General features: G+C 47.2%; 2 protein-coding genes across 8 annotated transcripts in view; both read left to right on the forward strand.

Moving 5' to 3' along the window:
* TLL2 (tolloid like 2) overlaps positions 1-3,380 on the forward strand; it is a 139,847-nt gene extending 136,467 nt beyond the window's left edge. The window contains exon 20 of the mRNA XM_070057473.1: positions 181-3,380. Within this exon, the coding sequence (XP_069913574.1) occupies positions 181-315 (135 nt within the window). The 3' untranslated portion in view covers positions 316-3,380. The remainder of the gene's footprint in view (positions 1-180) is intronic.
* Positions 3,381-5,170: 1,790 nt separating this feature from the next.
* Positions 5,171-24,640, forward strand: OPALIN (oligodendrocytic myelin paranodal and inner loop protein). 7 transcript variants are annotated; one of them, XM_051823462.2, is made up of 7 exons: positions 5,195-5,807; positions 6,707-6,946; positions 9,168-9,203; positions 12,522-12,557; positions 13,535-13,657; positions 15,326-15,382; positions 16,954-24,640. In XM_051823462.2, exons 1-7 carry the CDS (start codon positions 5,805-5,807, stop codon positions 17,125-17,127), a joined length of 669 nt encoding a protein of 222 aa, XP_051679422.1. In that variant the 5' UTR covers positions 5,195-5,804; the 3' UTR covers positions 17,128-24,640. The 7 variants fall into 7 exon arrangements, with proteins under 7 accessions (XP_051679423.1, XP_051679425.1, XP_051679422.1 ...); XM_051823463.2 differs by lacking the exon at positions 13,535-13,657 and having other exon boundaries at positions 5,171-5,807; XM_008270262.4 differs by lacking the exon at positions 6,707-6,946 and having other exon boundaries at positions 5,316-5,807.
* The last annotated feature ends 865 nt before the right edge of the window (positions 24,641-25,505 follow it).

Genomic DNA, 25,505 nt, shown 5'->3' on the forward strand with positions numbered 1-25,505 from the left:
AGCAGAATTTGCAATGTTGTGGGTGGAGAAGGATCGGGTTTGGGCACCGGACAAAATCTCTGGTGCCAGGGACACCTGCTGACAGCAGTAGCCCTCCTGCAGCCCTGTAGGGTCCTGTCCCATCCTCACAGGCAGCCAGCTGACTCCAGTGCCCCTGGTCCCCCTGTCTCCTTCCCTCAGCCCCCAGAAGACATCTACTCTGCCGGGGACTCCCTGATGATCCGATTCCATACCGACGACACCATCAGTAAGAAAGGCTTCCACGCCCGGTACACCAGCACCAAGTTCCAGGACGCCCTGCACATGAGGAAGTGATGCCCAAGCTCCTCACAGTCCCAACGGAGGTTTTTGTTTTGTTTTTACAAAACTAGCACCTTGAGAATCACCCCTAAAAACATATACGATATTTTTTTCTTAAAGACTCAAAATCCAGTCTTGGAGGCATAGATTTGGATGGAAAAATGTACTTCTGGCCAACAAGGAGGAGACAACGAGTTCCTTTGATTCTATTTCTGATTATAGCAATTGTGGCCCTTTAAGATGTTGGTTGAAGGTTCGAAGTCATTGACCAGCCAGGCTATGCTTGTTCCTCGTCCCCTGTGCGTCTGGGGCCCAGGCCACAGGCGCTGGTCCATCCTCGGCTGTCGGCAGGCTAATAACACCCTGGACACTCGGCCTGTCTTCCACCTGCTCTGGGCAGTGAGGACAAAAGCTGACGGCGGCTGCCTGCCTGCCCTCGGCTGCGGCCGCAACCTTTAGCCTACCGTCTGCCGAGGATGCGCCAACCAGGAACCGTGAGCCTGTGGACGCCAGGACCGCACGGCCACAGCGCCCTGACTATCAGGAGGGTCACTGCCAGGACGTCAGGCGCCCTCAAGCCTTTTCTCCGCGCCCTTCTCATGGCCTCCCTCGGGCCCTGCCCCATCCCTAACTGCATTTGGGAAGAAGGCACCGTCTGTGGATACCAGCAGGACGTTGGCTGGTAAGAGTCAGCGTCCCCAGCCGGCCCATGAGAAACATCCTGGTCCATCCTGACGTTTCTGCCCTCGCTGGCTCGGCTCACCGAGAAGACTCCGCCTGTGCTTGGGATTCCATGGGCTTCCAAGAAGGAGGCACCTGCCGTGGGAACCCGACTCCCTGACTGCCGGTTCCAACTGTGCATACAAGACGTGCAAAGGCATCACAGGAGAGACCTGAACCAGTCCCTTGTCGGGTGAACACTGTGGAAAACTGGTTGGTGATGTCATGTGTGGACGAATCACCATCCAGGGGAACACGTGAACCTGCAACCAGCCTCCTATGACCTGTCAGGTGAAAGACTGTGGCGGGAGCTTTGCTCGGAGGGGCAGCATTGAATCACCCGCTTGCAATCAGAATTCCCAACACTTGGCACTTGTTCTCGGGAAGTGTAGAGGATGATGTTTACATACTTTTAGCACCTCAAGGTATAATTTGAACATTGGAGTAGTTTTGAATGGCATTTCGTTAAGGCATCTATGGGCATTATGAGCTAAAAGCTGTGGTATGTTAGCTTTAAAAGAGTATTTATGTTGGAATAACTTTAAAATAATGTTTACATAACCGGGAGTCCTGTTTGGTTGGTGTTGAACACAGGGCGGCACGAGAGCCTAGGTGGCTCCCAGCTCTACAACTCTGTAGGGATGTAGCCTCAGTTAAAGTGCTTGACAAAGGTTAAAGGTTCCATCTGTTCAAGGTCAGACTATGCCACTGGAGGACTGTGTCTATTAAAATGATTGCTGGGAGTAGAAATGAGAATAATTCAAAGAAAGGTAAAATGAAATGCATGGAAATATTTTTTCCTTAAAACAGAAAAAAGTCAAATTATTATTATTAATAATAATATATGTCTGTATATATGTCTGTGTATGTCAAGGATCAGCTATCAGTCTTAATCGGTGCAGTGTGAAAAACTCCAGCCCTGGGCTGTGGCTTTACTGTTTGGGCCTCCAGCCTGGACCCTGCATCTCATATCTCCCCTTGCTCTAAGTGCTCTCTCTGCCTTCCTTGACCCCATACTGACCCCTAGGCTCAGAGGCCGCTGGATGGCAGGCCCTGCCCAGCCGCCTCCTGGTCCAGTTCTCATTGATTGCAGTGGATTCTGTGTCTCTGGTTTGTGTATTGGTAGAGGTTTTCTTTTGTCTCTTCCCGTCTGTCAAAGTTGAAATTGAAATCAGATTACATAAGGTGGCCTTTCAGGGTCTTTCTCCCAGAAAATGAAAATTCCAGAGTTCCAATCTTCAAAAGTACAGATAGAAGGAACAAACTCCAGGGGAAAGTGGGAGGGAGTAACCACCTGTGTTGGCTTTGCTACCCTTGTGGGACATGGTTACTTTTATCTCTGCAGTGGGAACATTTGCAAAAGCACACAGCTTCAGCCATTGGCACTGAATGGCCAACATGCTGCAAGGGGGCCTTCGTGGAAACCTTTAGTTAGGCCTTCTGTGAGCGATGCATCCCCAGAAAAGACCAGCGCTGACTCAGCTAGGGCTGGCCAGGGTGCTCCGCCCACACTCACAGGGATTCAGGCATGGGACAGCTGCTGTCAGGAGCTCCGGGCTGGCTTCATGGGAGGGAGTCTGCCCAGCACAAAGGCCCAGGCCCCTGCCCAGCACCCTGCACACGCCCCTGGAAGCAGATGGAGTTGCTGGAGGATGGTGCTTCAGCTTGCTTTGTCCTTTAACTGGGTGCCAGTCCTTGGGGTTGTCACAGAGGCCCAAGACGAGAGAATCGATCCTCAGACACACGGCCTCTTGATGGCAGCAGCTGGGGCCTGGGCCTGCAGCCTGCTCCATTTCTAGTGTCTTCTGATCTAGCTAAAGCTGGAACCTGGGTTCCAGGGCAGGTGGGTGATCCAGAATTGATTTTAACTGGTAGAATTTCTCCAAACAGAGGTGGTGCGGCTGGCTGTTGGTTCACTATTCCACTTCCAAGTTTCCCTCTATTTCTGTTTTGCTGTTTCCCTCTGAAGTTTCCCGTTGCTCATGAAGTGCTCGGTCCATTGAAATCCCTTGCTGAAGCCTGTTGACCCGCGCGTTCACACCGGCCTTCGTCTTCAGTCTGGTCCACTCCACGGTGCTCGCATCGTCCCCGGCACTGTGGATGCTGAGTGTCTGAACAGACACTCCCTTGGTCTCAGCATGTGTGTGTGGACTCCGGTGTACAATCCCAAATGCTTACGAGCTTTCTTTTTAAAAAAGAAGATCTGCTCAAAGTGTTATCTGTAAGGATGTGGGTGTTTTTTCTTTTGTATAATTTTACATTTCACACATTGATGCCGGTTTCAAAGAGAAAGTGGAGAGGAGTTAGCACGTGGCTCTGTGTAGGAAGGATGCTGTCATTAAAGCACACAGATTTCCTGGTGTGTCCTGGGCTTGCGCAGTGATTACTAGTGCCGTCAAGTCAGGAGACCCGGGCAGGGTCCAAAGGGGGACTTTCCTTTGGCCTTGTCCTCTCTGTGAGTGCCCAGCTCCGGAACGGAGTTCCCTACTGCACCCAGAAGCCACGGGCAAAGCTAAAGATGGCTTTCTCCCTGCCCCTTCCTTGGACCAAAACAGGCTGGAATTGTGATACTTGAAGTGTTGTGGAGACAGCTCCCACTGCCCAAGTTCCCAGGATGGCCCTTGTCCTCCATGCACCCTTGGTTCCCCTGTTCTCCCTTCTCCCTGCCCGCGTGCCTCAGGAATACGTCTGACATTGAACATGAAAGCCGTGGCTCCTATAAGGTGGCCTCTTCTCCTTCTGGGCCCTCCCTGCGCTGTTGCTTCAGGCTTGGGGTGGCAGTTGCACCCTACTGGTCCACCTGGGGGACTGCCCTTCCCCCAGGGAAGAACCTGATAGTTCCTTCAGTGAAACCCCCTGAACGCAGCGAAAGGAGTGTGTCATTTGTTTCCTGCACAAGACCCTGACTGACACAGGACCATTCCTAACACAAGGAAGAGATTCTAATGAAGGACATCCTTTTTAAGTTGACCAGATGAAGAGGCCTTGGGGTACACTGGAGTATTATGGGTTATATCAGCAAAGATTATGTCAGACCATGTTCTTCCAAACACTCAGTTTGGCCTCGATGCCAGACCTTTAAAGTATGTAGCTGTTTTGTGATGTGTGTAGAATCTCAAGCATTTATGACTTTTCTGTTCTTTTCCAGCCACCAGTACTATAGATAGATGATTGATAGATGACAGATATGCAGATAACAAATGATAGATAACAGGTAACAGATATACAGATTACGACATATATAGCTAGCTAGATGATAGGTAAATAGAAAGTAGATCCATAGGTGATAGACAGATAGATAGGTGAGAGATAGACACTAGCTAGATAGCTACATGGATGATAGGTACATGATCAATACCTACATAGATGCAAAGATCACGGATAGTAGATCCTTGGCAAGGCTTCTCTGCTACAGCGAACACCCGAGCACTGGGGGTGCGAGGAGGTGACTGCCGGTGAATCTGTCAGCGTGGGCTGATTATGCTGCAACCGTAGACAACCCCCAGGCTGCGGGGGCTGTGCAGGAGAAAGATTTCTTTCTTGTCCACACTACGTGGTCTCCCTTGTGGGTGACAGGGACCCAAGTACTTGAGCCATCACCTGCTGCCTACAAGGCAGGAAGCTGGATCAGAAGTAGGGTAGCGGGGCCGGTGCTGTGGCACAGTGGGTTAAAGCCCTGGTCTACAGTGCCAGCATGTCATATGGGTGCCGGTTCGAGTCCCAGCTACTCCACTTCCGATCTGGCTCCCTGCTATGGCCTGGGAAAGCAGTAGAAGATGACCCAAGTCCTTGGGCCCCTGCACCTGTGTGGGAGACCTGGAAGAAGCTTCTGGCTCCTGGCCGTTGGGGCCATCTGGAGAGTGAACCAGCACATGGAAGAGCTCTCTCTGTCTCTACCTCTCTCTGCAACTCTGTCTTTCAAATAAATAAAATAAATCTTAAAAAAAAAAAAAAAGAGAGAAAAGTAGAGAGGCTGGGATTCAAATCATTCCTGCCTATAAGGGATGCAGGCATCCAAAGTACAACTTAACCTCTGTACCAAATGCACACTCCTCTCCTTTTAAATTTTTACTTTATTTGAAAGGCACACACACACACACACACACACACACAGTGCTTACTATTTTAAAGAAGCAGATTTGTCACAGGCATCATAAGCTATGGCAAACAGGCTGTGTGGCTGCCGCCTCAGCTCCCGGAGGTGCCCCACGGGAGGGGCAGAGGCCACTCTTACAGCCAGGTAGCCCCGAGTGTGCTGTTCCCTGCGGCAGCCACGGCCCTGCCTCCGACACAGAGTGGGCGGCAGCTCTCCTCCTCCTGCAGCCTCTGCACTGCGGCCGGGAGCGAGGGTAGCGCTGGCACCAGAGCAGCCGGCCTCAGAACTGCGGGACCTACTGTTTCCAAAGAGCTGCCGGCTGCGGAAGCCCCCAGGCTCTCAGGCCGGCTGTGGCGGCTTTGCTGACTTACAGGTGTCACCGAGAAAGTGGTCTGGAGGGTAAGAAGGACAGAAAACAAAGGCAAAGAGGGTGACTGGCTCCGGTCATAGGCAGTGCCAGGGAGCAGGAGCCCGTGTCCCCGAGGGACGGGCTGAGGACTTGGCTACTCCCCTGACCATACATGGCTTGGCCAGGACTCTCGCGGAGCCACCTCTCACTCAGCTCTCCCAGCTGGATGTTCTCGCATACGGGAGGCACAAGCTGCTGATAGCCGCGGCGAGCGAGGAGCTGGCCAAGGCCGTGTTCTTGAGGACTGCCTAGGAGAAGGCTATTGGAAGACTTCCGGAAATGGTGAGTGAGAACCAGCAGCTTTTCTCAGCCTGGTCTCCATTCCTCTCTCTCTGAAACCCAATCCCCGGGCCTTCAGAGCTCACATTTAGTTCAATGAAACCTAACTGTACCCTCACTATAGTGAAATCCAGGACTTTGTTCTTCATTTGTCTCCCTGTGTACAAATGCTAACTCTTTTTACAATTTCCATCTAATATTTGCTGATCCAGTTTTAAACTCTGATATTAAGACTCCGTTTTGCAGAGTAGATAATTTGAGTTATATTCATTTCCTAGTGGAAGCTCGGGTCCCAGCAGTGATCCCATCATTTGTGTTTGTTCAATCTGCCTTCTGCTACCTTGTCAGCAATATTGCATCAGAGACTTCCCACCTTTCTTACTGATGTGTGATGCCTATTTGGTTGTGACTCAATCAAATTAAGTTTGTAAGTTAGGAGAAAGACAGAAGAGGTGACTATGATTTCTGTATTAAAAGATTGTGGGTCTAGGGATGAATGGATTAAAAAAAGCGGTGAGAGATAGATAGGTGATAGATAAGTAGATATTGGAATATTATTCAGTCTTTAAAAGGAGGAGATTCTGCCACTTGCCACAAGTTGGATGCCCCTGGAGAAAATTTCACTAGTGAAATAATCCAGACACACAAAGAAAAATACATGATCTCACTTACGCATGGAATCTTTAAAAAGAGAAATTCAGGCTTTGGAGTTAGGAAGAGCTGGGGTCTAATTTGATCGCCACCGCGATCAGAAACCTGTCTTGGTCTCAGCTTCCACACCTGCTGGGAGGTTACGAGTTCAGCATCTGATGCACCCTCGATGACAGTGAGTTAGTGTCTGTCCCTCCCGTCTCCGCTCACAAACATGAGTGACAAGTGACACTCAGCTGCTGGGATCCCAGGGCGCCTTCAGAGAACACTGCAACACAGTGCTCAGGCCAGCAATTGACAGCAAGCGGATTGCACCACGTGTGGTGCTGGGGATATTGCGTCCAATCCCACCCATCCAACAAGAACTCCCCGAGTGGGTCCCCACGCCCAGCTCCGTGCTGACCAGGCCGTGGAGACTACAACGCCATGCGCTTCTGCACACACTGGAGTACTTGCAGTTTGGAAGGACACTCTCTTGTGATATGGGCAGGGTGAGTTAATAGTATCCTGTTTTGTGGATGGGAAACCTGAGGCTGGGGGATGGATTTGTTGGGAGGAAATGGAGGCCTGAGTGTCTGAGCAACTGATGCAGGGCCACACCAAGTGGCTGCGGCTGGACTGGAGCCCGGGGCAGGTGGCCGTCAGCCCAGGCCTCTCTCATCTCACTCAGCTGCATCTCTACAGAGCACCGCGTCAGCGTCTGCTTCACCCAGAGTTACGTGATGTTTTTCTCTCCGTGAGAGCTCTGCACTGTGTTTCTACAAAATAAGAATGTCTTTCTGAGATGGCCCAGAATCGTCGTCATCGAAATGGTGAAAAACACTGCGTGCAAAGGCCCTCTTGTTGCTGCCCTTGTCTTCTGCCATCCCCCGAAAGGGAGCTTTGTCTTGGGCCTGCTGACCTCAGTGCCAGTGTTGGCTGATGAGCTAAGGCTCTGGGCAGCTGCAGTGCAGCGACCACCAAGGGTCTTTGTAGCACCTGTTGTCTCGGTTGGTGCTAGCCCAAGAAGGGCTGTGGTTAGGTCCCTTGAGCAAAAGAGCCCTGACTGCAGAGGTCCAGATGTCTCCCTTACTCCAACAGTGCTCCAGAAGCAGCAGTGCATGGTGCTGGGAGCCTGGGGGCTCCAATTGGTCTACAGAAGTTGCAGGAATTGTTGGGAAGCTTGCAAGGGGCAATGGCAGAGATTGTTAGGAAAGCCAGGTTCTGGTGAGACTTGGGCAACCCATTTGTACTCTTGAGCCTTGGTTTCCTGTTGCTAAGAGACGGAGAAGTGAATGAAGTCACCATTGAAGTATGCCAGCACCATGGAACACCTTACCTGAGCACATAGTCTTGGGGGAAGGAGCAGTGTAGGTGGGCTCCCTAAAGGGTTCTCATTTGTTAACCAGGCTGAGTCCCACTCACCTCAAACTGGCCAACACAGGGGTTGCCTCCTTCTGCATGTGCAGGACCGCCTCCTCCGTGGCCACCTTTCTGGTTAGATTTGAGTCGTGTGCACGGAGCCCACGTGGCCTGATTTGAGGAAGGCTCTGATTGTTCTCATGTACCTGTGAGGTTATTTCTGATGAGTGCTTGGGTCTCGGTCTCCTGTTCTCCAGAATAAGGGTTTCAAAGGCCTTGACCTTTGAGGCATATCAGGACCAAAATGTTAGGATTCTTTTGGAAACTTTAATCCTTTGCTGTATCCCTATCACTGGATAACATTTAATTTTAAAGCTCAGCAAATGCGCCAATTTAGAGGAACTGGACTCAGGCTGGGGAGGCTGTGGGCAGGATCAAGAGCTGGAGTTTAGGCTGAGTCCTGGCAGGTAGGGAAGGCTGGGGCTGAAACAGTCAGGGACGGCTGGGCTCAAGGGGCTGAGTCTCAAAAGTGGAATCCAGACCACTGCAGCCCAGGGGAGCCAGGGACTGAGTCAAAGCATGGTCCAAACATTGTCCCCGCCCAGGCCCTGAGGGGACTTGGCGAGGAGCAGCCCAGGAAGACTGGCACTGACAAATTGGAAGTGGGCGACAGCAACCAGGGGGAGACAGGAGCCCTGGGGACTTGATCCAGAGAAGTGGGCACTTGCAGGCTATTTGGAGCCCATGGTCTTTAAATATTGACTTTGTGTTGGGGAGGGCGGGTAAGGCAGGGTGATGGGTGTGGGGAGGGTGGAGACAGGTTGGTTCTAGGAGCCTGGAACCCCCACAGGCAGGCTCAGCACACACAGGCACCTTGCCTTTCCCAGGGCAACTCCTGAGAAGGTGGTTTAAGGGTCGGGTGTCCTTGTCAGAGCAGGCCTTTGAGGACTCTTTATTTTCTGTGCCAAACACAAAATACAAAAGACTCCCTGAATTCACAGTTTTTTCCTTGAAAGGAATTCCAAGGGGAGAAAAAGTCTCCAGCACGTCCTGGGTTCTTAGTCACGTCCAGGTGCCCTTGTGCCTCACAGCTGCTGGGGCACTGGTCTCTCTGCCGGGTTCTCACTCCTGCCCAGGCTGAGGATCTGGGGAGGGGTGGGGCCCTTCTGACTGGCCCCAGGGGGCGGGACTCAGGATGACCTCAGGCTCCTGGCTCCTCCTCCTTCTCTGGAGGCTGAGACCAGGAGCAGAGATGTGGTTGGCTGAGCCTATGGAATCCTCTGGAAATCTGTGAGGGCCAGTGAGTTTGGGAGAAGGATCAGGAGCTTGGTGAGCGTTCTTGGAGCTTTAATGTCTCTTCCTGTGTTGCAGAGTTTTTCACTGAACTTCACACTGCCGGCTAACACGGTAAGTACAGCCGTCGGCATTCACCCGGTGGGTCGGCCAGGATGGGGCAGAATGACAGGGCAGCTCGCTCCCCCACCTCCGCCTCCTGCACAGTGGCCTACAATGTCCGGCAAAGGCACCAGTGAAGAGCGAGCGGTGCTGAGAGTAAACCTTTCAGTTATAAATAAATACACGTTTTGAAAAGGAAAATAGGAAAAGCAAAAACTTAAGGTTCTCATCAGATGATGCCGCAGGTGTGGGACCCCCGCTTCCCAGGTGACCTCACACAGATTTTGAGTTTTGTTGTCGTTGTGCTATCGTGTTCTTACCTACGTGAAATTTCATGTCAGAAATGCTGTCCATCGGTCTTCATAACTAAGGATGGTCACTATTTCTTTACTTGATCGGGTGTAACCAGCAATGATGCTGTGATAGCTGTCACTGGAGCTCATCCTTGCCTGTGTGTCACATTCTTTCCTTGGGATGTATTCTATTTTTTTTCCAATTTTTCTACTTCATTTATTTATCACTGTTTTAACTTTTTTTAAGTTTTTTTTTATTTAATGAGCATAAATTTCCAAAGTACAGTTTATGGATTACAATAGCTTCCTCCCCCCCGTAACTTCCCTCCCACCCACAACGCTCCCCTCTCTCACTCCCTCCCCCCTTCCCCTTCACATCAAGATTAATTTTTCAATTATCTTTATATACAGAAGATCAATTTAGCGTATATTAAGTAAAGATTTTCACATTTTGCTCCCACACAGAAACACAAGGTGTAAAATACTGTTTGAGTACTAGTTATAGCATTAATTAAACACCTAAGAGTAATTGTGTATTAATTACAGAGTTCAACCAATAGTTTTAAGTAGAATATAAAATGCAACTTTTGTATTGTTGTGGCTTCCCCCCCCCCACCTCCCTCCCTCCCGTGGCCCTCCCCTCACCCACTCTCTCTCCCATCCCGCCCTTCATCACGTTTCATTTTCAGTTACCCTCATATACTGAAGATCAACTTAGTATATACTAAGCAGGGATTTCAACAGGCTGCACTCACACAACCACACAAGGTATAGGGTATTGCTCGACTAGTAGTGTTGTTTTTGAGTTTCATAGTAAAACACATTAAGGACAGAGATCCTGCGTGGGGAGCATGAACCCAGTGACTCCCGTTGTTGATTTAACAATTGGCACTCTTATTTATGATGTCAGCAATCACCCGAGACTCTTGCTATGAGCTGTCTAGGCTATGGAAGCCCCTTGAGTTCACCAACTCTGTGTTTAGTCAAGGCCGTATCACAGTGGAGGTTCCTTCCTCCCTTCAGAGAAAGGCGCCTCTCTCCTTGATGGCCTGATCCTTCTGCTGGGGTGTTATTCATCAGGATCTTTCATTTAGATTGTTTTTTGCCACCGTGTCATGGCTTTCCATGCCTGTGAGACTCTCATGGACCTTTTAGTCAGATCCGAATGCCCCAAGGGTTGATTCTGAGGCAGGAGTGCTGTTTTGGGCATTTGCCATTCTATGAATCTGCTGTGTGTCCTGCTTCCCCCGCAGGATCACTCTCTCCCTTTTGATTCTATCTTTCATTATTTTCTTACACTGGTCTTATTTGTGTAATCTCTTCGACACTTACCCTATCTTTTTGATCAGTTGTGTATTTATACATATCACTTTACCAAGTGTGCTGGCATTGGTACCTGCCTCCTTGGTAAGGCTGAGTTGAAATCCCCTGGCACATTTCTACTTCCACCATTGGAGGTAGGTCTGAGTGAGTATGTGCCGTCCTATATATCTCCTCCCTCTCTTATTCCCACTCCCATGTTCCACAAAGATCAATTTCCTATTAATTTTTAAACGCTTAAGAATGGTTGTGCATTGATTACAGAGTTCAACCAGTGGTCTTGTGTAGAGCAAACTGAGCAACAACAACAACAACAAAAATACTAAAGGAACAAAATAGTAAGTTGTTCCTCAACAGTCTAGACAAGGGCTGCTCATGTCATTGTCTCTCATAGTGTCCATTTCACTTCAATGGGTATCATTTTAGGTGCTTGTTTAGTTGCCATCGATCAGGGAGAACATGTGATATTTGTCCCTTTTGGACTGGCTTATTTCACTCAGCATGATGTTTTCCAGCTTCCTCCATTTTGTTGTAAATGCCCGGATTTCATTGTTTTTTACTGCTGTATAGTGTTCCATAGAGTACATATCCCACAGTTTCTTTATCCAGTCGGGATGTATTCTAGAAGGGGAGGTATGGGCCAACCGAGCTGGGCATTTGGTGACTCGACGCTGGCGGTTAGCTGGAAGGTAAAACAGTGACTTTCCGTTGGTCATGGTGTCCAGTTTCAGTCTACAGCTGCTCTTCCATCTTCAGCTCCCTGCGGTGTAGATTTCACTAACCAGGTTGTTTTCTGATCAGTAGTAACTTGCCGTGATCGACTAAGGCACTTTCCTGGCCCAGCTTTTAGTGGGTTTGGCTGTGTCAGTTTTTTTTTTTTTTTTCCTCCTAAGTTGTATGGTTGTTCAAAGAGAATAAACCACATGTTACTAGGAGGAGGACTCGCAGGCTAGTGCTCTGTTTACAGGGACATGGGGCATGGTTTAGAGAACAGCTGGAAGTCAGATCCCTGACTTTCGATGCCCGCCGCTGTCTGCCCTGCAGGGCCACATCGCAATGCTCTGGCACCTGCCTCCCTGCTTCAGCCTCTGCCTGTTGTTTGCAGACAGCTCTCCCAACCCCTTTCCTTACCTGTCAAAACCTTTTCCGGCAGGCCTGGCTGGAATTTCCCCCCAGGCTGTCACCTCTGAGCAGGTCTACCTACAGAGACCGCAGGGTTGGCCCATGGCATCAAGATGACACAGAGAAACCAGAAACCAGTGCTGGCAGCGGTGGGGCGAGCGGGCAGGAGGAAGCTGGCTAATGCATCCCTTCTGGTGCCATCTGGGCTCACGGCTCATTGCTCCGAGAACCGTCCCTTCCGGAACCCTCTGAGACCGGGAAGGGGAACCACCGTCCTGGTTGGTGTCTCCTCTCCAGTACTGTGACAAGGAGGCCCACCGTGTGCTGGAGGGGACTGGGGACTAGGGAAAGGAGGAAGCCTTTTTGAGTTACAGTAAATCCACAGGGTAAATAATGAAGATATGACCTGAATTTCTGAATTTTCCCTCCTTGTGGCCAAATTCCAATCCAGTTCTTGCCTGGGAAGCAAGCAAGCGAGGTTCTGTTTGATAGGTGCTGTTGGTGACAGAGGTTTAGTGAGAAGGTGAGCTTCAGCCTTGGCTGCTTAGCATTCCTGGATTTGTTCTCTTACAAGGCCTGTTCTTTCTCCATGCAGACTTCCTCTCCGGCTGCCACAGGTGGGAAGGAAGCAGTAAGTATGTCGTTTCAATCACTGAGACATGGTCTGGGCATTTATAAAGTGGGGTAATAGGTCTGTACCCCACTCATGCACTTGTGTTGAGGATTAGTTAAAGCTTAGGACTTGGCTCAGTAATTATTCTTATGGCCAGTTTTGCTCCAAAGTGAGAGAGAATGTGCAGAATCACAGATGAGTTTCCCACAGTGTTGAGCCAAAGAAACCAGCCACAAAGGGTATGCATCTCACAGCTGTGTCTATGTGTTGATGCTGTAGAACAGACAAAACCAGCCAGGGGAGTGGTCCCACCCAGGGAAACTGGAAGGGAGACTGAGGGGGTCCCAGGGTACTGTTCTGCTTCCCAGTCTGGGAGCTGAGTCTATGAGTGTGCTCATATGTGCTAAGTCATTGAGCTATATATTTGTGGTTTATGCACTTTTATCATTTGTCAATAAAATCACCTCCTACCCCCCAAAAGTGAAGAACTCAACATTCTGTAGGAGTTGAACATTTGCAGGGATTCTGCGGATTATCTTTGCTGGCTCCAGAAAATCTGCAAATTTGAAAATGGAGGTGGCAACAAAGTTGGCTTAGAATTTGAAAATCAATTGGTTAATGTGTTTGGTGCAAGTAAGTTCTTAAAATCCCATCAAAATGGCCTAGGAAATAATAAAAGCTCTGACTCGGTATCTCACTGATGCTCCGAATTGCACCTGTTTTCCCTCTGCAGAGGAGACGCTCATGCTTCTGCTCCCAGAACTCCTGCTTCGGCCCACTCTCCATTTCTTCCAATGGATTTTCATCCTCTCCCAGTAGGTTTAAACTATATGAATGGCGTCCTAGGAAGCCAGTCATTTGCTGTGGATGTTTTTGTTCGTAGCTGCCGTGGAGGGCCCAGGCAGGCTGCTCTGTTCTGTTTTGGCTCTGTTGAAGGGGTCCTTGGTTCCTGAGCAATCTGGCAGGCCCTGACTCTGCTTGTCTCCCTGTGCCAGGACTGCGGGCCCTCCCTTGGAATCGCAGCAGCCGTGCCATCCCTGGTGGCCACAGCCCTGCTGGTGGTGTTACTGTTTACTGTGCTTTACCGGAGAAGCCGCGGCGGCAGCGAATCCGTGGAGGTGACCACCACCATCTTTGGGTCTGACGTGCCAGCGGGAGTTGGTGTCTTGGTGAATGGGGCTTGGACTAAGGGGGTGTCTGTTTCCTGAGGATGAAATAGTGGCGTTTCCGGGCCATTATTTCCCTCTCAAAGGTGATCTTGTGCTCCAGGCAGAGCTGATGTGTCACACAACCCTCAGGTCACCTGGCAATAGGATGGCGTGGGGAAGACAGAAGGCAGCAGTGGAAAGGGGTGTTTGTGGCTAGGGTGCACATGAGTCTGTACTGTGGTGTGCTTCCAAAGTGGAGACAGAAGAAGTGCAGGTTCCACACGGAGGGGATGAAATGAGAGACGGTGAGGTGTCTCTGGTGGGGAGAGGTACAAGGATGGGGCTCTGTTTGTCTCTGCCCCTTTGCCACGTCTGAACACATGTGAACGGAAATCACTGCCACTCCCCAACTTCCCCATGCCAGATGGCTCTGGGGACCGTGAATGGGATTCAGAGGCCACCCCAACCAACGGCCGCCAAGGTTTCATGGTTGTGATACAACCGTATCACTTGAACTCTGGGTGCTAATTCTAGTCCCTATTTATGGATACGCATGGTTGTTTTTGCACTGGTAAGTACTAACAGGGAGCTAGTAAACTAGATTCTAATTCTGGCTCTGCCACTTTGTAATTTACATGATTCCACACCTTGGCTAATACAACTCAAACACAGGAGCCATAAAAACTGCCCTCCCTATTTTAAGAGATAGGTAAAACTGGGGCCAGCACTGTGGCGTTGTGGGTAAAGTCACCACCTGCCAGTGCTGGCATCCCATTTGGGTGCCGGTTCGAGTCCCAGCTGCTTCACTTCCGATCCAGCTCTCTGCTGTGGCCTGGGAAAGCAGTGGAAGATGGCCCAAGTCCTTGGGCCCCTGCACCCACGTGGGAGACCCGGAAGAGGCTCCTGGCTTTGGATTGGCCCAGCTTCCACTTGGGGAGTAAACCAGTGGATGGAAGACACCCCCCCACACCGCCTCTCCTTCTCTCTCTGTGTAACTCTGACTTTCAAGTAAAAGTAAATAAGTCATTAAAAAAAGAGAGAGATAGGTAAAATTGTAGGATGAAATGAGATATTGAAAGATGAACATCTTTCCATCAAAAGCTTGTAACCTGAAACCACTAACAAGTGTTGTAGGTGGTGGTGATATTAAATAATAGTTTCTCAATCTTCAGTGCACTTCCTTTTTAAAAAGATTTATTCATTTATTTGAAAGGCAGAGCAACAGAGAGAAAGAGAGAGAGGATCTTCTATTTGCTGGTTTATCCCCCAAATGGCTACAATATTCAGGTCTGGGTCAGGCCAAAACTCTGAGCCAAGAACTCCAACCTGGCCTCCCATGAGGTGGCAGAGGCCCAAGCACTTGAGCCGTCTTCCACTGCCTTCCCAGGTGCATTAGCAGAGAGCTGGTGAGAAGCAGAGGGGCTGGGACTAGAACTGAACTCTGAGGTGGGAACTCTGAGGTGTAGCAGGGAGCAGTTTAACCTGCTGCACCACAATGCCAGCTAGGCTAAAAACACTAGTTAACATTTTACAGCTTTCTGATGATCTAATCTGCACTCAGTTTTAAGAACCACTGATTTCAGTCATTGCTATGGTCAAATACTGTGACTGTTTCTCTTCTTTTTTTAACCAATTTAGGAAAGCGAGAGACCATGTGAAATTACAGAAATCTATGACAATCCCAAGATCTCCGAGGTAAGAACTGTTACTTACAATCTCTATCTACTATTCGCACAGTCAACTAGCCAGAAGTATGTCAGCAGGTGTGGAGAGGAAGTGACCAATGAAGCTCCACCACAAGGAGATCCCGAGTGTGTTACCATTGGGCAGACAGGAGTTCAAGGTTGGCTTAATATGAGGAAATCAATTTAAAATAATTTATTCTCTGACAAAAGAGAAAAATCACATGACCACCTCAATGGGATAAGAGAGTTAAAAAAGTTTAACTGTGATTTGTGATATGAACGCTTAGCAAAGACAGAATAGAAAATTCCATAGCCAGAAAAAAGAATCTTTTTAAACAATTACTGCGAACATCATATGTAAGGGTAAAATGTTGAATGCATTCTGTTCAAGATTGTAAATAAACCAAAAGTGTTCACTAACAGCCCTCTGTTCAAGATTGTATTCTAAAACTGTACAATGTGGTAGGATTAGAAGGATATATGCAAATTGTAAGGCTGAAAAGGAAGAAACAAAATTGTCATTATTGGCAGATGTTGACTGTCTACATAATCCACAGATAAATTACTAGAATTAACAAGCTATTTTAACAAGTTCACTGGACACAAAAACCAATACACAAAAGTGATTTGCATTTCCCATCACCAATAACCAGCAATTAGAGTAATTTTTAAATTCTCTTTTTGTAGTGGTAATAAAATGCTGAATAATGAATTCAACAAAAATATGCAGTCATTGTGTAGAAAATAATAAAACTTTAGTAAATGACACTGAATAATACCTAAATAATGGGGATTATATATTATGCTCCTGAATTAGAAGATTCAATATAATAAAGATGTCAAATAATTATGAACTGATTCATGGGATAGTAATTTTGATATAAAACCCAATATATTTTTTCATGAAAATTACTAAGTATTTATAAAATCTATATGGAATATGATATAAAAAGATTTTTAAAAAAGCAATGAACAGATGAAACAAATAGAAAACAAATAGAAAGGTGGTAGACTTAAATCCAGTCATACCAATGATCGTGTTAAATGTAAATGGTTTAAATATTCCAGTTAAAACACAGAGATATTCAGATTGGCTATACAAAGCAAGATCCAACTATATGTATTTACTTCAAAGAATATATGGGAAAAGAGAATTAAAAGATACATTTATTTAGGTGCAAAATATTTTTAAAACCATGCATAGTTTTTCATGATACACATTTTCTATAAAATTTTGAAAGGCCCTTGTATGATGCCCACAAAGGCTCTCTTTAAACATAAAGACATGAATAGGTTAAAAGTTAAACTATGAAAAAAGAGACACCACAATGACAATAAAGAGTTGAGTGACTTGAAAATCCTCCCATGGCAGGAAGTTCAGGCAATTGTAGATCATTTATCTCTAAGGATCATTGTTCTTCCTTGCCTGATCGCCAATGTTTTAAAAACTATTGTTTCAAATGTTTTGTCTGATTTTTTATTGTTTCAGGTGGGAGGGTAAATTTGTTTGCTGTCACTCCACCTTGGCCAGAATCAGAATTCTCTGGTATATTTTTTTAAAAATCTGTTTGTTTTGTCAAGAATCCTAGATCACCTACACATGAGACGAATACGGCAGGAGCACCAGAAGGCCACATTTACGTGAGGACTGTCTCAGGAAGTGAGCAGCCTGTGCGCGACACTTACGGCCCCCGTGAAGAAATGGAGAGGAGGAGGGGACTGTGGTGGCTTATTCCCAGACTGAGCCTAGAGTGACACGGCTCAGTCAGGGAGCAGACCTGGAGCTGGAACAGGGCTGGACACCCCGGGATTTGTGCTCGGCCACGAGAGATGCCAAGGTGCTTCCTAACCAATCCAGATTTCATTTACAGATCTGGAGCACTCTGGGGTGGATTTGTCTCTGCACAGGGGACAGTGCCAATAAGGTTCATTCCAACTCTAGACCTTGTGGTTTAATAAGAAGAGAAGCACAGGTGTGCCCACCCTGTGTCTCGATGGAGCCCTTAGATTCTCTTCTAACCCCAAGGGGAGTTTGTTGCCTTGATCATTCTGAGAAAGGGGCTTGATTTCTGAATATCTTGCCTTCTGTCCCTGATTGCACATTCCTTTTCTCAAAAAAGTCATTAGACCTGTCCTCTATGGCAACACTGGCCAACATCAGTCTGGTACAAGTTGAGGTATAAATTAACCTTAAGGGGCATTTGCCAGAGGAATCCGTTTCTTACTTCTGAATATCACAGGGGAGCCACCTGTTCCCTGAGCACAGGGCAGCATGTGGTGGGTCATGTCATCAGGCAATGGAAAGAACACGAACTCTAGAGTCAGCTCTGCCACTAGGCTGCTGTTTGACTCTTGCAGAAGTTGTCTGACCTCTCCAAGCTTCAGTGTCTGCTTTTGTAGAAGAGGAGATACTATTACTTGCCTCACGAGGTCATAGAAAAGATTAAAGTCCAAATTGTTGACATCTAATGATAATTCTAGGTGTTGCTAGTGTCTGTGAAGTTTAAAATCCAGCCATGACCCTGTCTTTACATGTTACCAGAAAAATCAAGTGCTTACAAGTTCCAGATTCCAAGTACAGAGACCTGTGGCATCACATGTAACTTTCAAGATGTTGAAGCTGATAGAAAGTCATCTTTCAAATTTAGAGGATGTTGTTCTTTACAATGGGACATTTTGCATTACCATACCTGTGATGGCAGTTCCTCAAGTATCTTTGTTTAACCTTTGTGCCTTGTGGGTAGTTGCTAAATAACTCTTTAGAGTGAAGAGGAGCCCTGAGTCCCTGCCAGAATTGTACCCCGAGTGGTGTTGGCCCACTGACTGTGCTGGCCTACACCCACCAGTATGCCATATCTTGTGTGTATTGCTCCTGCTGTTCTCTGACCCCAGCAAGTCCTTGCCCCAGCTTTCCAATCCCCCTGCCCTGCCTCCCCTTCTTTTTTTTTGCTGCATTATCCTTTGTCCTCAACACCAATATCATTTTCTCCATGACTTGGGACGAGCTGGCTTCCTAGCATGTGTCCCAACACCTCATTCTTTGAGAGTATTCAGGAAGGCAGCTTTGCAATGGTGTGTGTGTGTGTTGATGGCAAAGAGGAAAAGGGAAGGCAACAATTGCTCCAACAGATCGTTAGAAATGAGGCTGTTTCCATTCTGTGGTAGTGAAGAGAAGACCCAGGCCCTTGGATGATCATGGGGAAAAACTGTCTGGCAGGAAGAGTGATCAAGAGGCCCAAATAGATGAACATAGGACCACTGGAGCTGGCTGAGTGCCTGGAGTCCAAGGGGAGCCCATGGACAGCATCAGGGGGCTCATGCCAGGCCTCTCCCTTCACTTCCTCAAGGGGGCGTCCAGGCAGCTTGCATTGCCATTGCCTCTGAGCAGACCAGACCTCCCAGTGGAAAATCTTGGGGTCCATTCACTGGCTCCAGGAGCCACCTTGACACCATGGGGAACATTTCTTTTTGTTTTCACTCAGCGTCTCTGATCGCTCGGATATGTGCCTCCTCCTCCCTGGATCTATACACCCAATCACTGCCCCTGCCAACACCTGCTCTCCAAATCCTCTTGTGACCCCTGGGTTCAGTCAGCCTGACAAGCAGATTTGGCCATTGGTGTGCAGACATTCCCAGCGATCATGATGCTTGTAGGTCTCCCACATATCAACAAGGATCTCAGATTTACTGAGAGCTCAGCTGTGGCATTGGCTTTGACCTCACAGGTTTCAGCTCTGGGGTAGATGGCTGAGCACCTGGAGCCTCAGTTCTACACTCAAAGAACAGAGATGGCAGCTCTCATTCCTCAACCTCACCAGGTAATTGTGCAACTGGATTGAAATTCACATGTGAATAAGCCTTGGAGCCTAAAAAGTATAGTGTGACTTGTATTTTGGATCATTTATTTTAATTATACTTACAATCTATTGCTTAGAATCTTTATTTCAAATTGTTTCTACCAAACTAGCAAGGTTGACTATTTCTGTCGTTTATATCCACTATGATGCAAAGAATTTATTTTGGAATAAGTGAAAAGTAAAATTTCCCTTCTTATAAACTTATAAAATGTCTGTTGCTTTCTTTGCCTGAATTAAAGTTTGGGACATTGGCCCTGGACTTGGAACCAAGATTATCCCTGAGATACTCCTGGTACAGCACTTTCTGGCCGGGCTGATGATGAAAATTCAGTCCTTCCTTGGAGGGCAGCCCACAGGATTACAAGGATGAGACTAGAAGTCTGACACTCTCGTGCCCTAATCCAGGGCTGGTGCTAAGTACTGTGTCACCCTGGGTTGGTTGCACAAGGTTTTTGCGTCTCATGTGCTAATGTGTCTCCTGGTCCTTAGATTGATTTGCCACTAAGGTTACATCAACCCAGTTCAAATAGTCTTTTAAAATATTATTTATTTATATTTATTGTTAAGGGAGAAAGAGAAAAGAGAGAGAGAGAGAGAGAGAGAGAGAGAGAGATCTTCTGTCTATTGGTTCACTCCTCAAATGCCTGCAATAGCCAGAGCTAGGCCAGACCAAAACCAAGAGTGAGTGACTCCATCCAGGTCTCCCACACGGGTGGCAGTGACCTAAGTACTTGAGCCACCATCACCTCTGCCTCCCAGGGTATATTAGTGGGAAGCTGGAATTGCAAGTGGAACCAGGACTTGAACTCAGGCACTCTGATATGGGATGCAGGCATCCTAAGAAGTGTCTTAACCACTGCACCACATGCTTGCCCTCAGTTCAAATATTCTAACTTTAGTTTTTCTGAACCTCACAAAGTCTGCCCCTTCTGCCTCCCTGCTCCCCACTCCCTTCAGCACATGGCCAGGGCCTCTATAGCTCCTGACTTCACAGGTGGCAGAGTTGTTTTATTTCTCTTGTATTTTGCCAAGAAATAATGATGATTACACAGTTTTCCTTATGGCATTTGCCCTTGAAACACTGTAATGCTAACAAAAGAGCAAAGCCCAGCGATAATGACTGCTTTTTGACATTGCCAATTCATGTGATCTTTGCAATCCCACTGTCGTGGAGAGAATCGTTGCCTAACACAGGAATTGATTGGACAAATGTGTGCTGACTTCTTCCCTATGTCACACAATCTGCCAGGACCTAAGACAACATTTGGGACATAACATAACAAAAAAGCTAAAGGCAACTGGGTCTTCTTGAAAATGTCTCTCCAACCCATGGATTTCCTGTCTATTGCAGGAAATGACATCAGGAAATTTTTCATAAAGGCATTTTTGCCTCTGGGCTCAAAAACATAAAAGGGTGTGTCTCCCTTGGGTTCAAACAATAGCAGATTCTGTCTACATGGTCTTTCCCCCTTTTTCCTATACCTGAAGCCAGAAGAGAAGGAGAGGTAGGCAAGAGTCTTCAGCCACAGAATTTCCAAATGGCTGCAGGAAAGTCTACACCTCCACGTAAAACTCAGAAAGATAAAGGGCTGTCTCCTCTACCCTGCAGTGAAACTACCTGAACTCCAGTAAGCTAGGAGGTATAAAAATACCCAAACTGGACAGACTAGCCTGGGGGACATTTTAGAAGATGACTCAGTCTGTCCAAGAAAGCATTTGAAAACAGGGCCATTTAAAAGACAGGCTGAACAGGACTTGGGGCTTAAAAATGGATTTATAAGGGCAAGGAATGAATTTCTTACAATGATACATTGGAGGTGGTAGCTTTGATGTGAGGACAAACAAGGATGAAGGAAATCTACCACCAATGGGATGATTCTGTGAGCAGGAGTCAGCTGACAGTTATGGCTGACCCCTGGTCAAGGATTAGCCATTGAGAACAGCCAAGGTCAAGATCTGAATTTTTGTCTTGAGGGCAGGGGAAAGCCCAGTCTGAGTCTCACTCCTTCTATTTCCTCTCCCCCAGCCGACAGGGCTCCTCTCTGCCCCTCAGATACCTGGTGTAAGGGATTTCTCCCTGATCATTTGTTGCCATGGTTCCTCCTGCCACATGGGACTTTCTGCTTTTCAGACACCATCATCCTCTGACCACATGGCCTTGGTGTGTGCTCTAGATGAGATAGAGCTGCAAGCTCATGGAGGCCAAGGGAAACAGAATCTGTAGGGCAGAGCTGGAGAGGAGAGGCGTTCACAGACAGAACTAGAGGACTACCTGCAGAAGGATTAGAGGGAACAGTACCTCAAGTTCACGCGGGCCCAGGAACAGCCAGAGTAAGCATCCGAATTTATGAGGATCAGGTAGATTACTGAGAAAAGTATTGCCTCCATAGTGGGGAAGAAGATTAATCCTAGATTAAATTAGGTTTGTGCTATTCTACTTCTTCCCAACAAAGCATAAAAGTAAGGTGGGGACAGACCAAATTATCTCCCACATTCTAGAACAAAGCTCAAGAATATTTACAGGAATATAAAAATATCCAGATTACAACAGGGTAAAATTCACCAAGTCTAAAATCCAATAAAAAATCAACAGTCATTCAAAGAGGTAGGAAAGTATGACAGATGAGGAGAATATTTATCATTAGAAACTGATTCGGCCGGCGCCACAGCTCAATAGGTTAATCCTCCACCTAGCGGCGCCGGCACACCGGGTTCTAGTCCCAGTCGGGGTGCCAGATTCTTTCCCGGTTGCCCCTCTTCCAGGCCAGCTCTCTGCTGTGGCCCGGGAGTGCAGTGGAGGATGGCCCAAGTGCTTGGCTCCTGCACCCGCATGGGAGACCAGGAGAAGCACCTGGCTCTTGCCTTCGGATCAGCGCGGTGCGCCGACCGCAGTGCACCAGCCGTGGCGGCCATTGGAGGGTGAACCAACAGCAAAAGGAAGACCTTTCTCTCTGTCTCTCTCTCTCTCACTATCCACTCTGCCTGTCAAAAAAAAAAAAAAAAAAAAAAAAAAAAGAAACTGATTCACAATCTACATAGATGATAAAGACATTAAAATTGTTGTGAGTATATCCTATATATTTAATAATTTAGAGAAAAAGTTGAATGTGTTAAAGAAATGGAAGATGGTTTTGTGAAAACCTAATTTATACATCTGAAGAGCATTTTGCCAAAGATAATATACCAATGACAGATAAACTCATGAAAAGATGGTTAGTGTTGTAGTCATTTGAGGTATGTAAATGAAGATCCATTGGCGGAACACCTCGCCCTTGATAGTCTGGACAAGCAAGTGTTGGTGAGGACTAGGAAGATCTGGGATCGTCACACACTGCTGGCAGGAATAAAAGGAAAATACTAACAGTCGCTTTGGCAAACAACTTGGTGGTTTCTTGAAAAGTTAAATATATACCTTCCAAATGACCTAGCCATTCTACTCCACTAGCCCGTCTCATTTCTGAATTCTTTCCTGTGCAAAGACAAAAACTTCTAAGAAGCACCTCTGGTAACATATTCATGTGCAGTTTATTTTATGAAAATTTTGCCTCCATTTAGTTTGGAAAAAAAATGACATCAAAGTGCTATGGGGCTATAATCTGTCTTTTTTTTTTTTTTTTTTTTTGGAGTACAACAACAGATTATGGGGAATGTGGTTGGGTGTCATGTTAGGATAAACACAACCTTTCTCTGAAGAAATTCTTTCTCCGAAGAAATTGAAACCAGACAGAAATAGGTGTACTGAGTGCCTCTGGGGTAGAATGGAATTCACCTTCAAGGGCTTTTCACCATCAACTTGACCTGAAAACTCAAAAAGCTTCCAACAGCACACGCGCTTCAGACAGGGTGCCTCAAAACAGCCTGAGTTTCCTAGAATTGGAAGCAAATGAGGATCACTCCACACTCAGGATTCTTCACCTGCATGGCTTCAGGACGCTGGGATCCTGGGAAGTTGTATGTAAATTTTGTCAGTATAATCACCACTCAAGGCAGACAGCCCACCATGAGTTCCTGGGGATTCTCAAGGGATTTGCATCACTTCCACCCCAGCGTTTTCAACATCAACAGCGATCATTGCAGTTGGAGATCAGGACAGAGATACCAAATTAGACCTCTCTTAAGCAACCTGTTGCGGTATAGTTAGCATAAAATGATTTGAAATTAGTAAATGTTGCACTGTGTTAATTTAATATTTACATTTTCCCAGAAAAAGGAAAGCGCAGTGAAAATAGTAAGAAGCCCGGATGTGAGTTCTTAGTGTACTTCTCATTTCAAGATACACAGTATTGGAAAAGTAACTGCCAAAGATCCCCCTCCTCATTTATTAACTTACTTACAGCAAGTTGGTAAAGATGATTAAGCCAGCCTTCTCTCTGCCTCTGGGTCTCCAGGGTAGGAAAGGTCAAAATATTCAACCCAGCTTTGTAAACTCAGCTTCCTGGGAAAATATCATCCCCTCATGCCATGGACACACGGGACCTATGCACTGAGGCTACAGCATTGTTTAAACCCAGAGTCACCACGGGGAGGGTCACGAAGACTGTCCTGCACTTACCGCTCCAGGACTGTGGCTCTATTTCTTTATTTAAATGCCTTTGGATTTAAATGCCAGCCTGGGGGCCAGCGCTGTAGCAAAGTGGGTTAATGCCCTGGCCTGAAGCGCCAGCATCCCATAAGGGCGCCAGTTCGAGAATCAGCTGCTCCACTTCCGATCCAGCTTTCTGCTGTGGCCTGGGAAAGTAGTAGAAGATGGCCCAAGTCCTTGGGCCCTTGCACCTGCATGAGAGACCTGGAAGACGCTCCTGGCTCCTGGCTTCAAATCAGTGCAGCTCCGGCTGTTGCGGCCAACTGGGGAGGGAACCATTGGATGGAAGATCTCTCTCTCTCTTCTCCTCTCTCTGTGTAACTCTGACTTTCAAATAAATAAATAAATCTTTAAAAAAAGAAAGAAAGAAAAAAAAAAAAAAGCCAGCCTGGCCAACATAACTGATTTGTTTCTTTTCAACTCGGATGCCTGCTTTCTGGCAAGCTGTCCCCAAGCACTGGAACTGTGATTAGATGATATAACTTCCTTTTAAACTGTAGCATGTTTTCATTTTAAATATTTATTTACTCATTTGAAAGGCAAGTTACAGAAATGAAGTGGGAAAACTCCTGTGCTGGAGGCCACACCTCTCCGCCCCCTTGTAATCCTATCAACCCACCTGTCAATCAGACTATGTAACCACTCCCCTTTTTGAAGCTCCTAAGAAGGTTGGAGAAGGGGAGGCTCTCTGCCTTTCTCTCCCCTCATGGATCCAGGCAAGCCTGGTTTGGAAGTCCCTCTTCACTCCACCCTGGCCCACTCCCCTCAACAATGCCCTCATGTTCCTGCGTATTCTTCTCATACCACAAATAAACCCTATCACGCTGCACGTCGTGTTTGTACCTGTACTTAGAATTCTTCTCTAAGTAAAAGGCAAGAGCCTGAAATAGGAGTTTGAGCCTAACCTAGCCCACAACAGAAAGAGGAAGGGAGGTGGGAGGGAGGGAGGGAGAGAGAGAAAGAGAGAGATCTCTACCCACTCATTCACTCCCCAAATGGCTGCAATGACCAGGGCTGGGCCAGTCCAAAGCCAGGAGTCTGGAACTCCATCCAAGTCTCTCATATGGGTGGCCCAAGCACTGGTGTCATCTGCTGCTGCTTTCCCAGGCACATAAGCAGGAAGCTCGATCAGAAGTGGAGCAGCCAGGACTTGAACCACCACTCACATGGGATGCCTGTGCTGCAGGCAGTGGTTTAACCCATTGAGACACAATGCTGGCCTCCCATTTTCTCACCTTAAAAGCAATCTGCATTTACTACTTTGTTTTATTTCTTATAACAATGCCATATGGGATGTGGTACCATTGTTACTGAGCCCATTTTACATATGAACGAATCAAGGCCCTAGGAAGTTAATGTTATTAGTCCTGAAGACAGTAAAGCAGTTTGTTTTGAGGAAATGATTTGAGTTTGCATGAAATGAGGAGTTAAGAGTAATGAGCTTGGTTGGTTTCTGAGGAGGGCTTCTGAGCTGTTAAGGGGAATCCTCTGATATGCATGCTGGGGGAAGAACTTGAATGCTTAGAGTACTGTGAATTCATTGATAAAAATGCAAGTGAAATAGAGAAAAGTGACTCCCCAGTGGTTTCCATCTGTTCCAAGAGATAAAGGCCAGTAAGTACCCGAAAGCCCCCTGTTGGCCTCCACAGAAAATGCGGGCTCACTGGTGGGACTTGGGTGGCCTGCAGATGCGG

This window comes from Oryctolagus cuniculus, chromosome 15 (genome assembly GCF_964237555.1).
Source record: "Oryctolagus cuniculus chromosome 15, mOryCun1.1, whole genome shotgun sequence".
Classification (NCBI taxonomy): Eukaryota; Metazoa; Chordata; class Mammalia; order Lagomorpha; family Leporidae; genus Oryctolagus; species Oryctolagus cuniculus.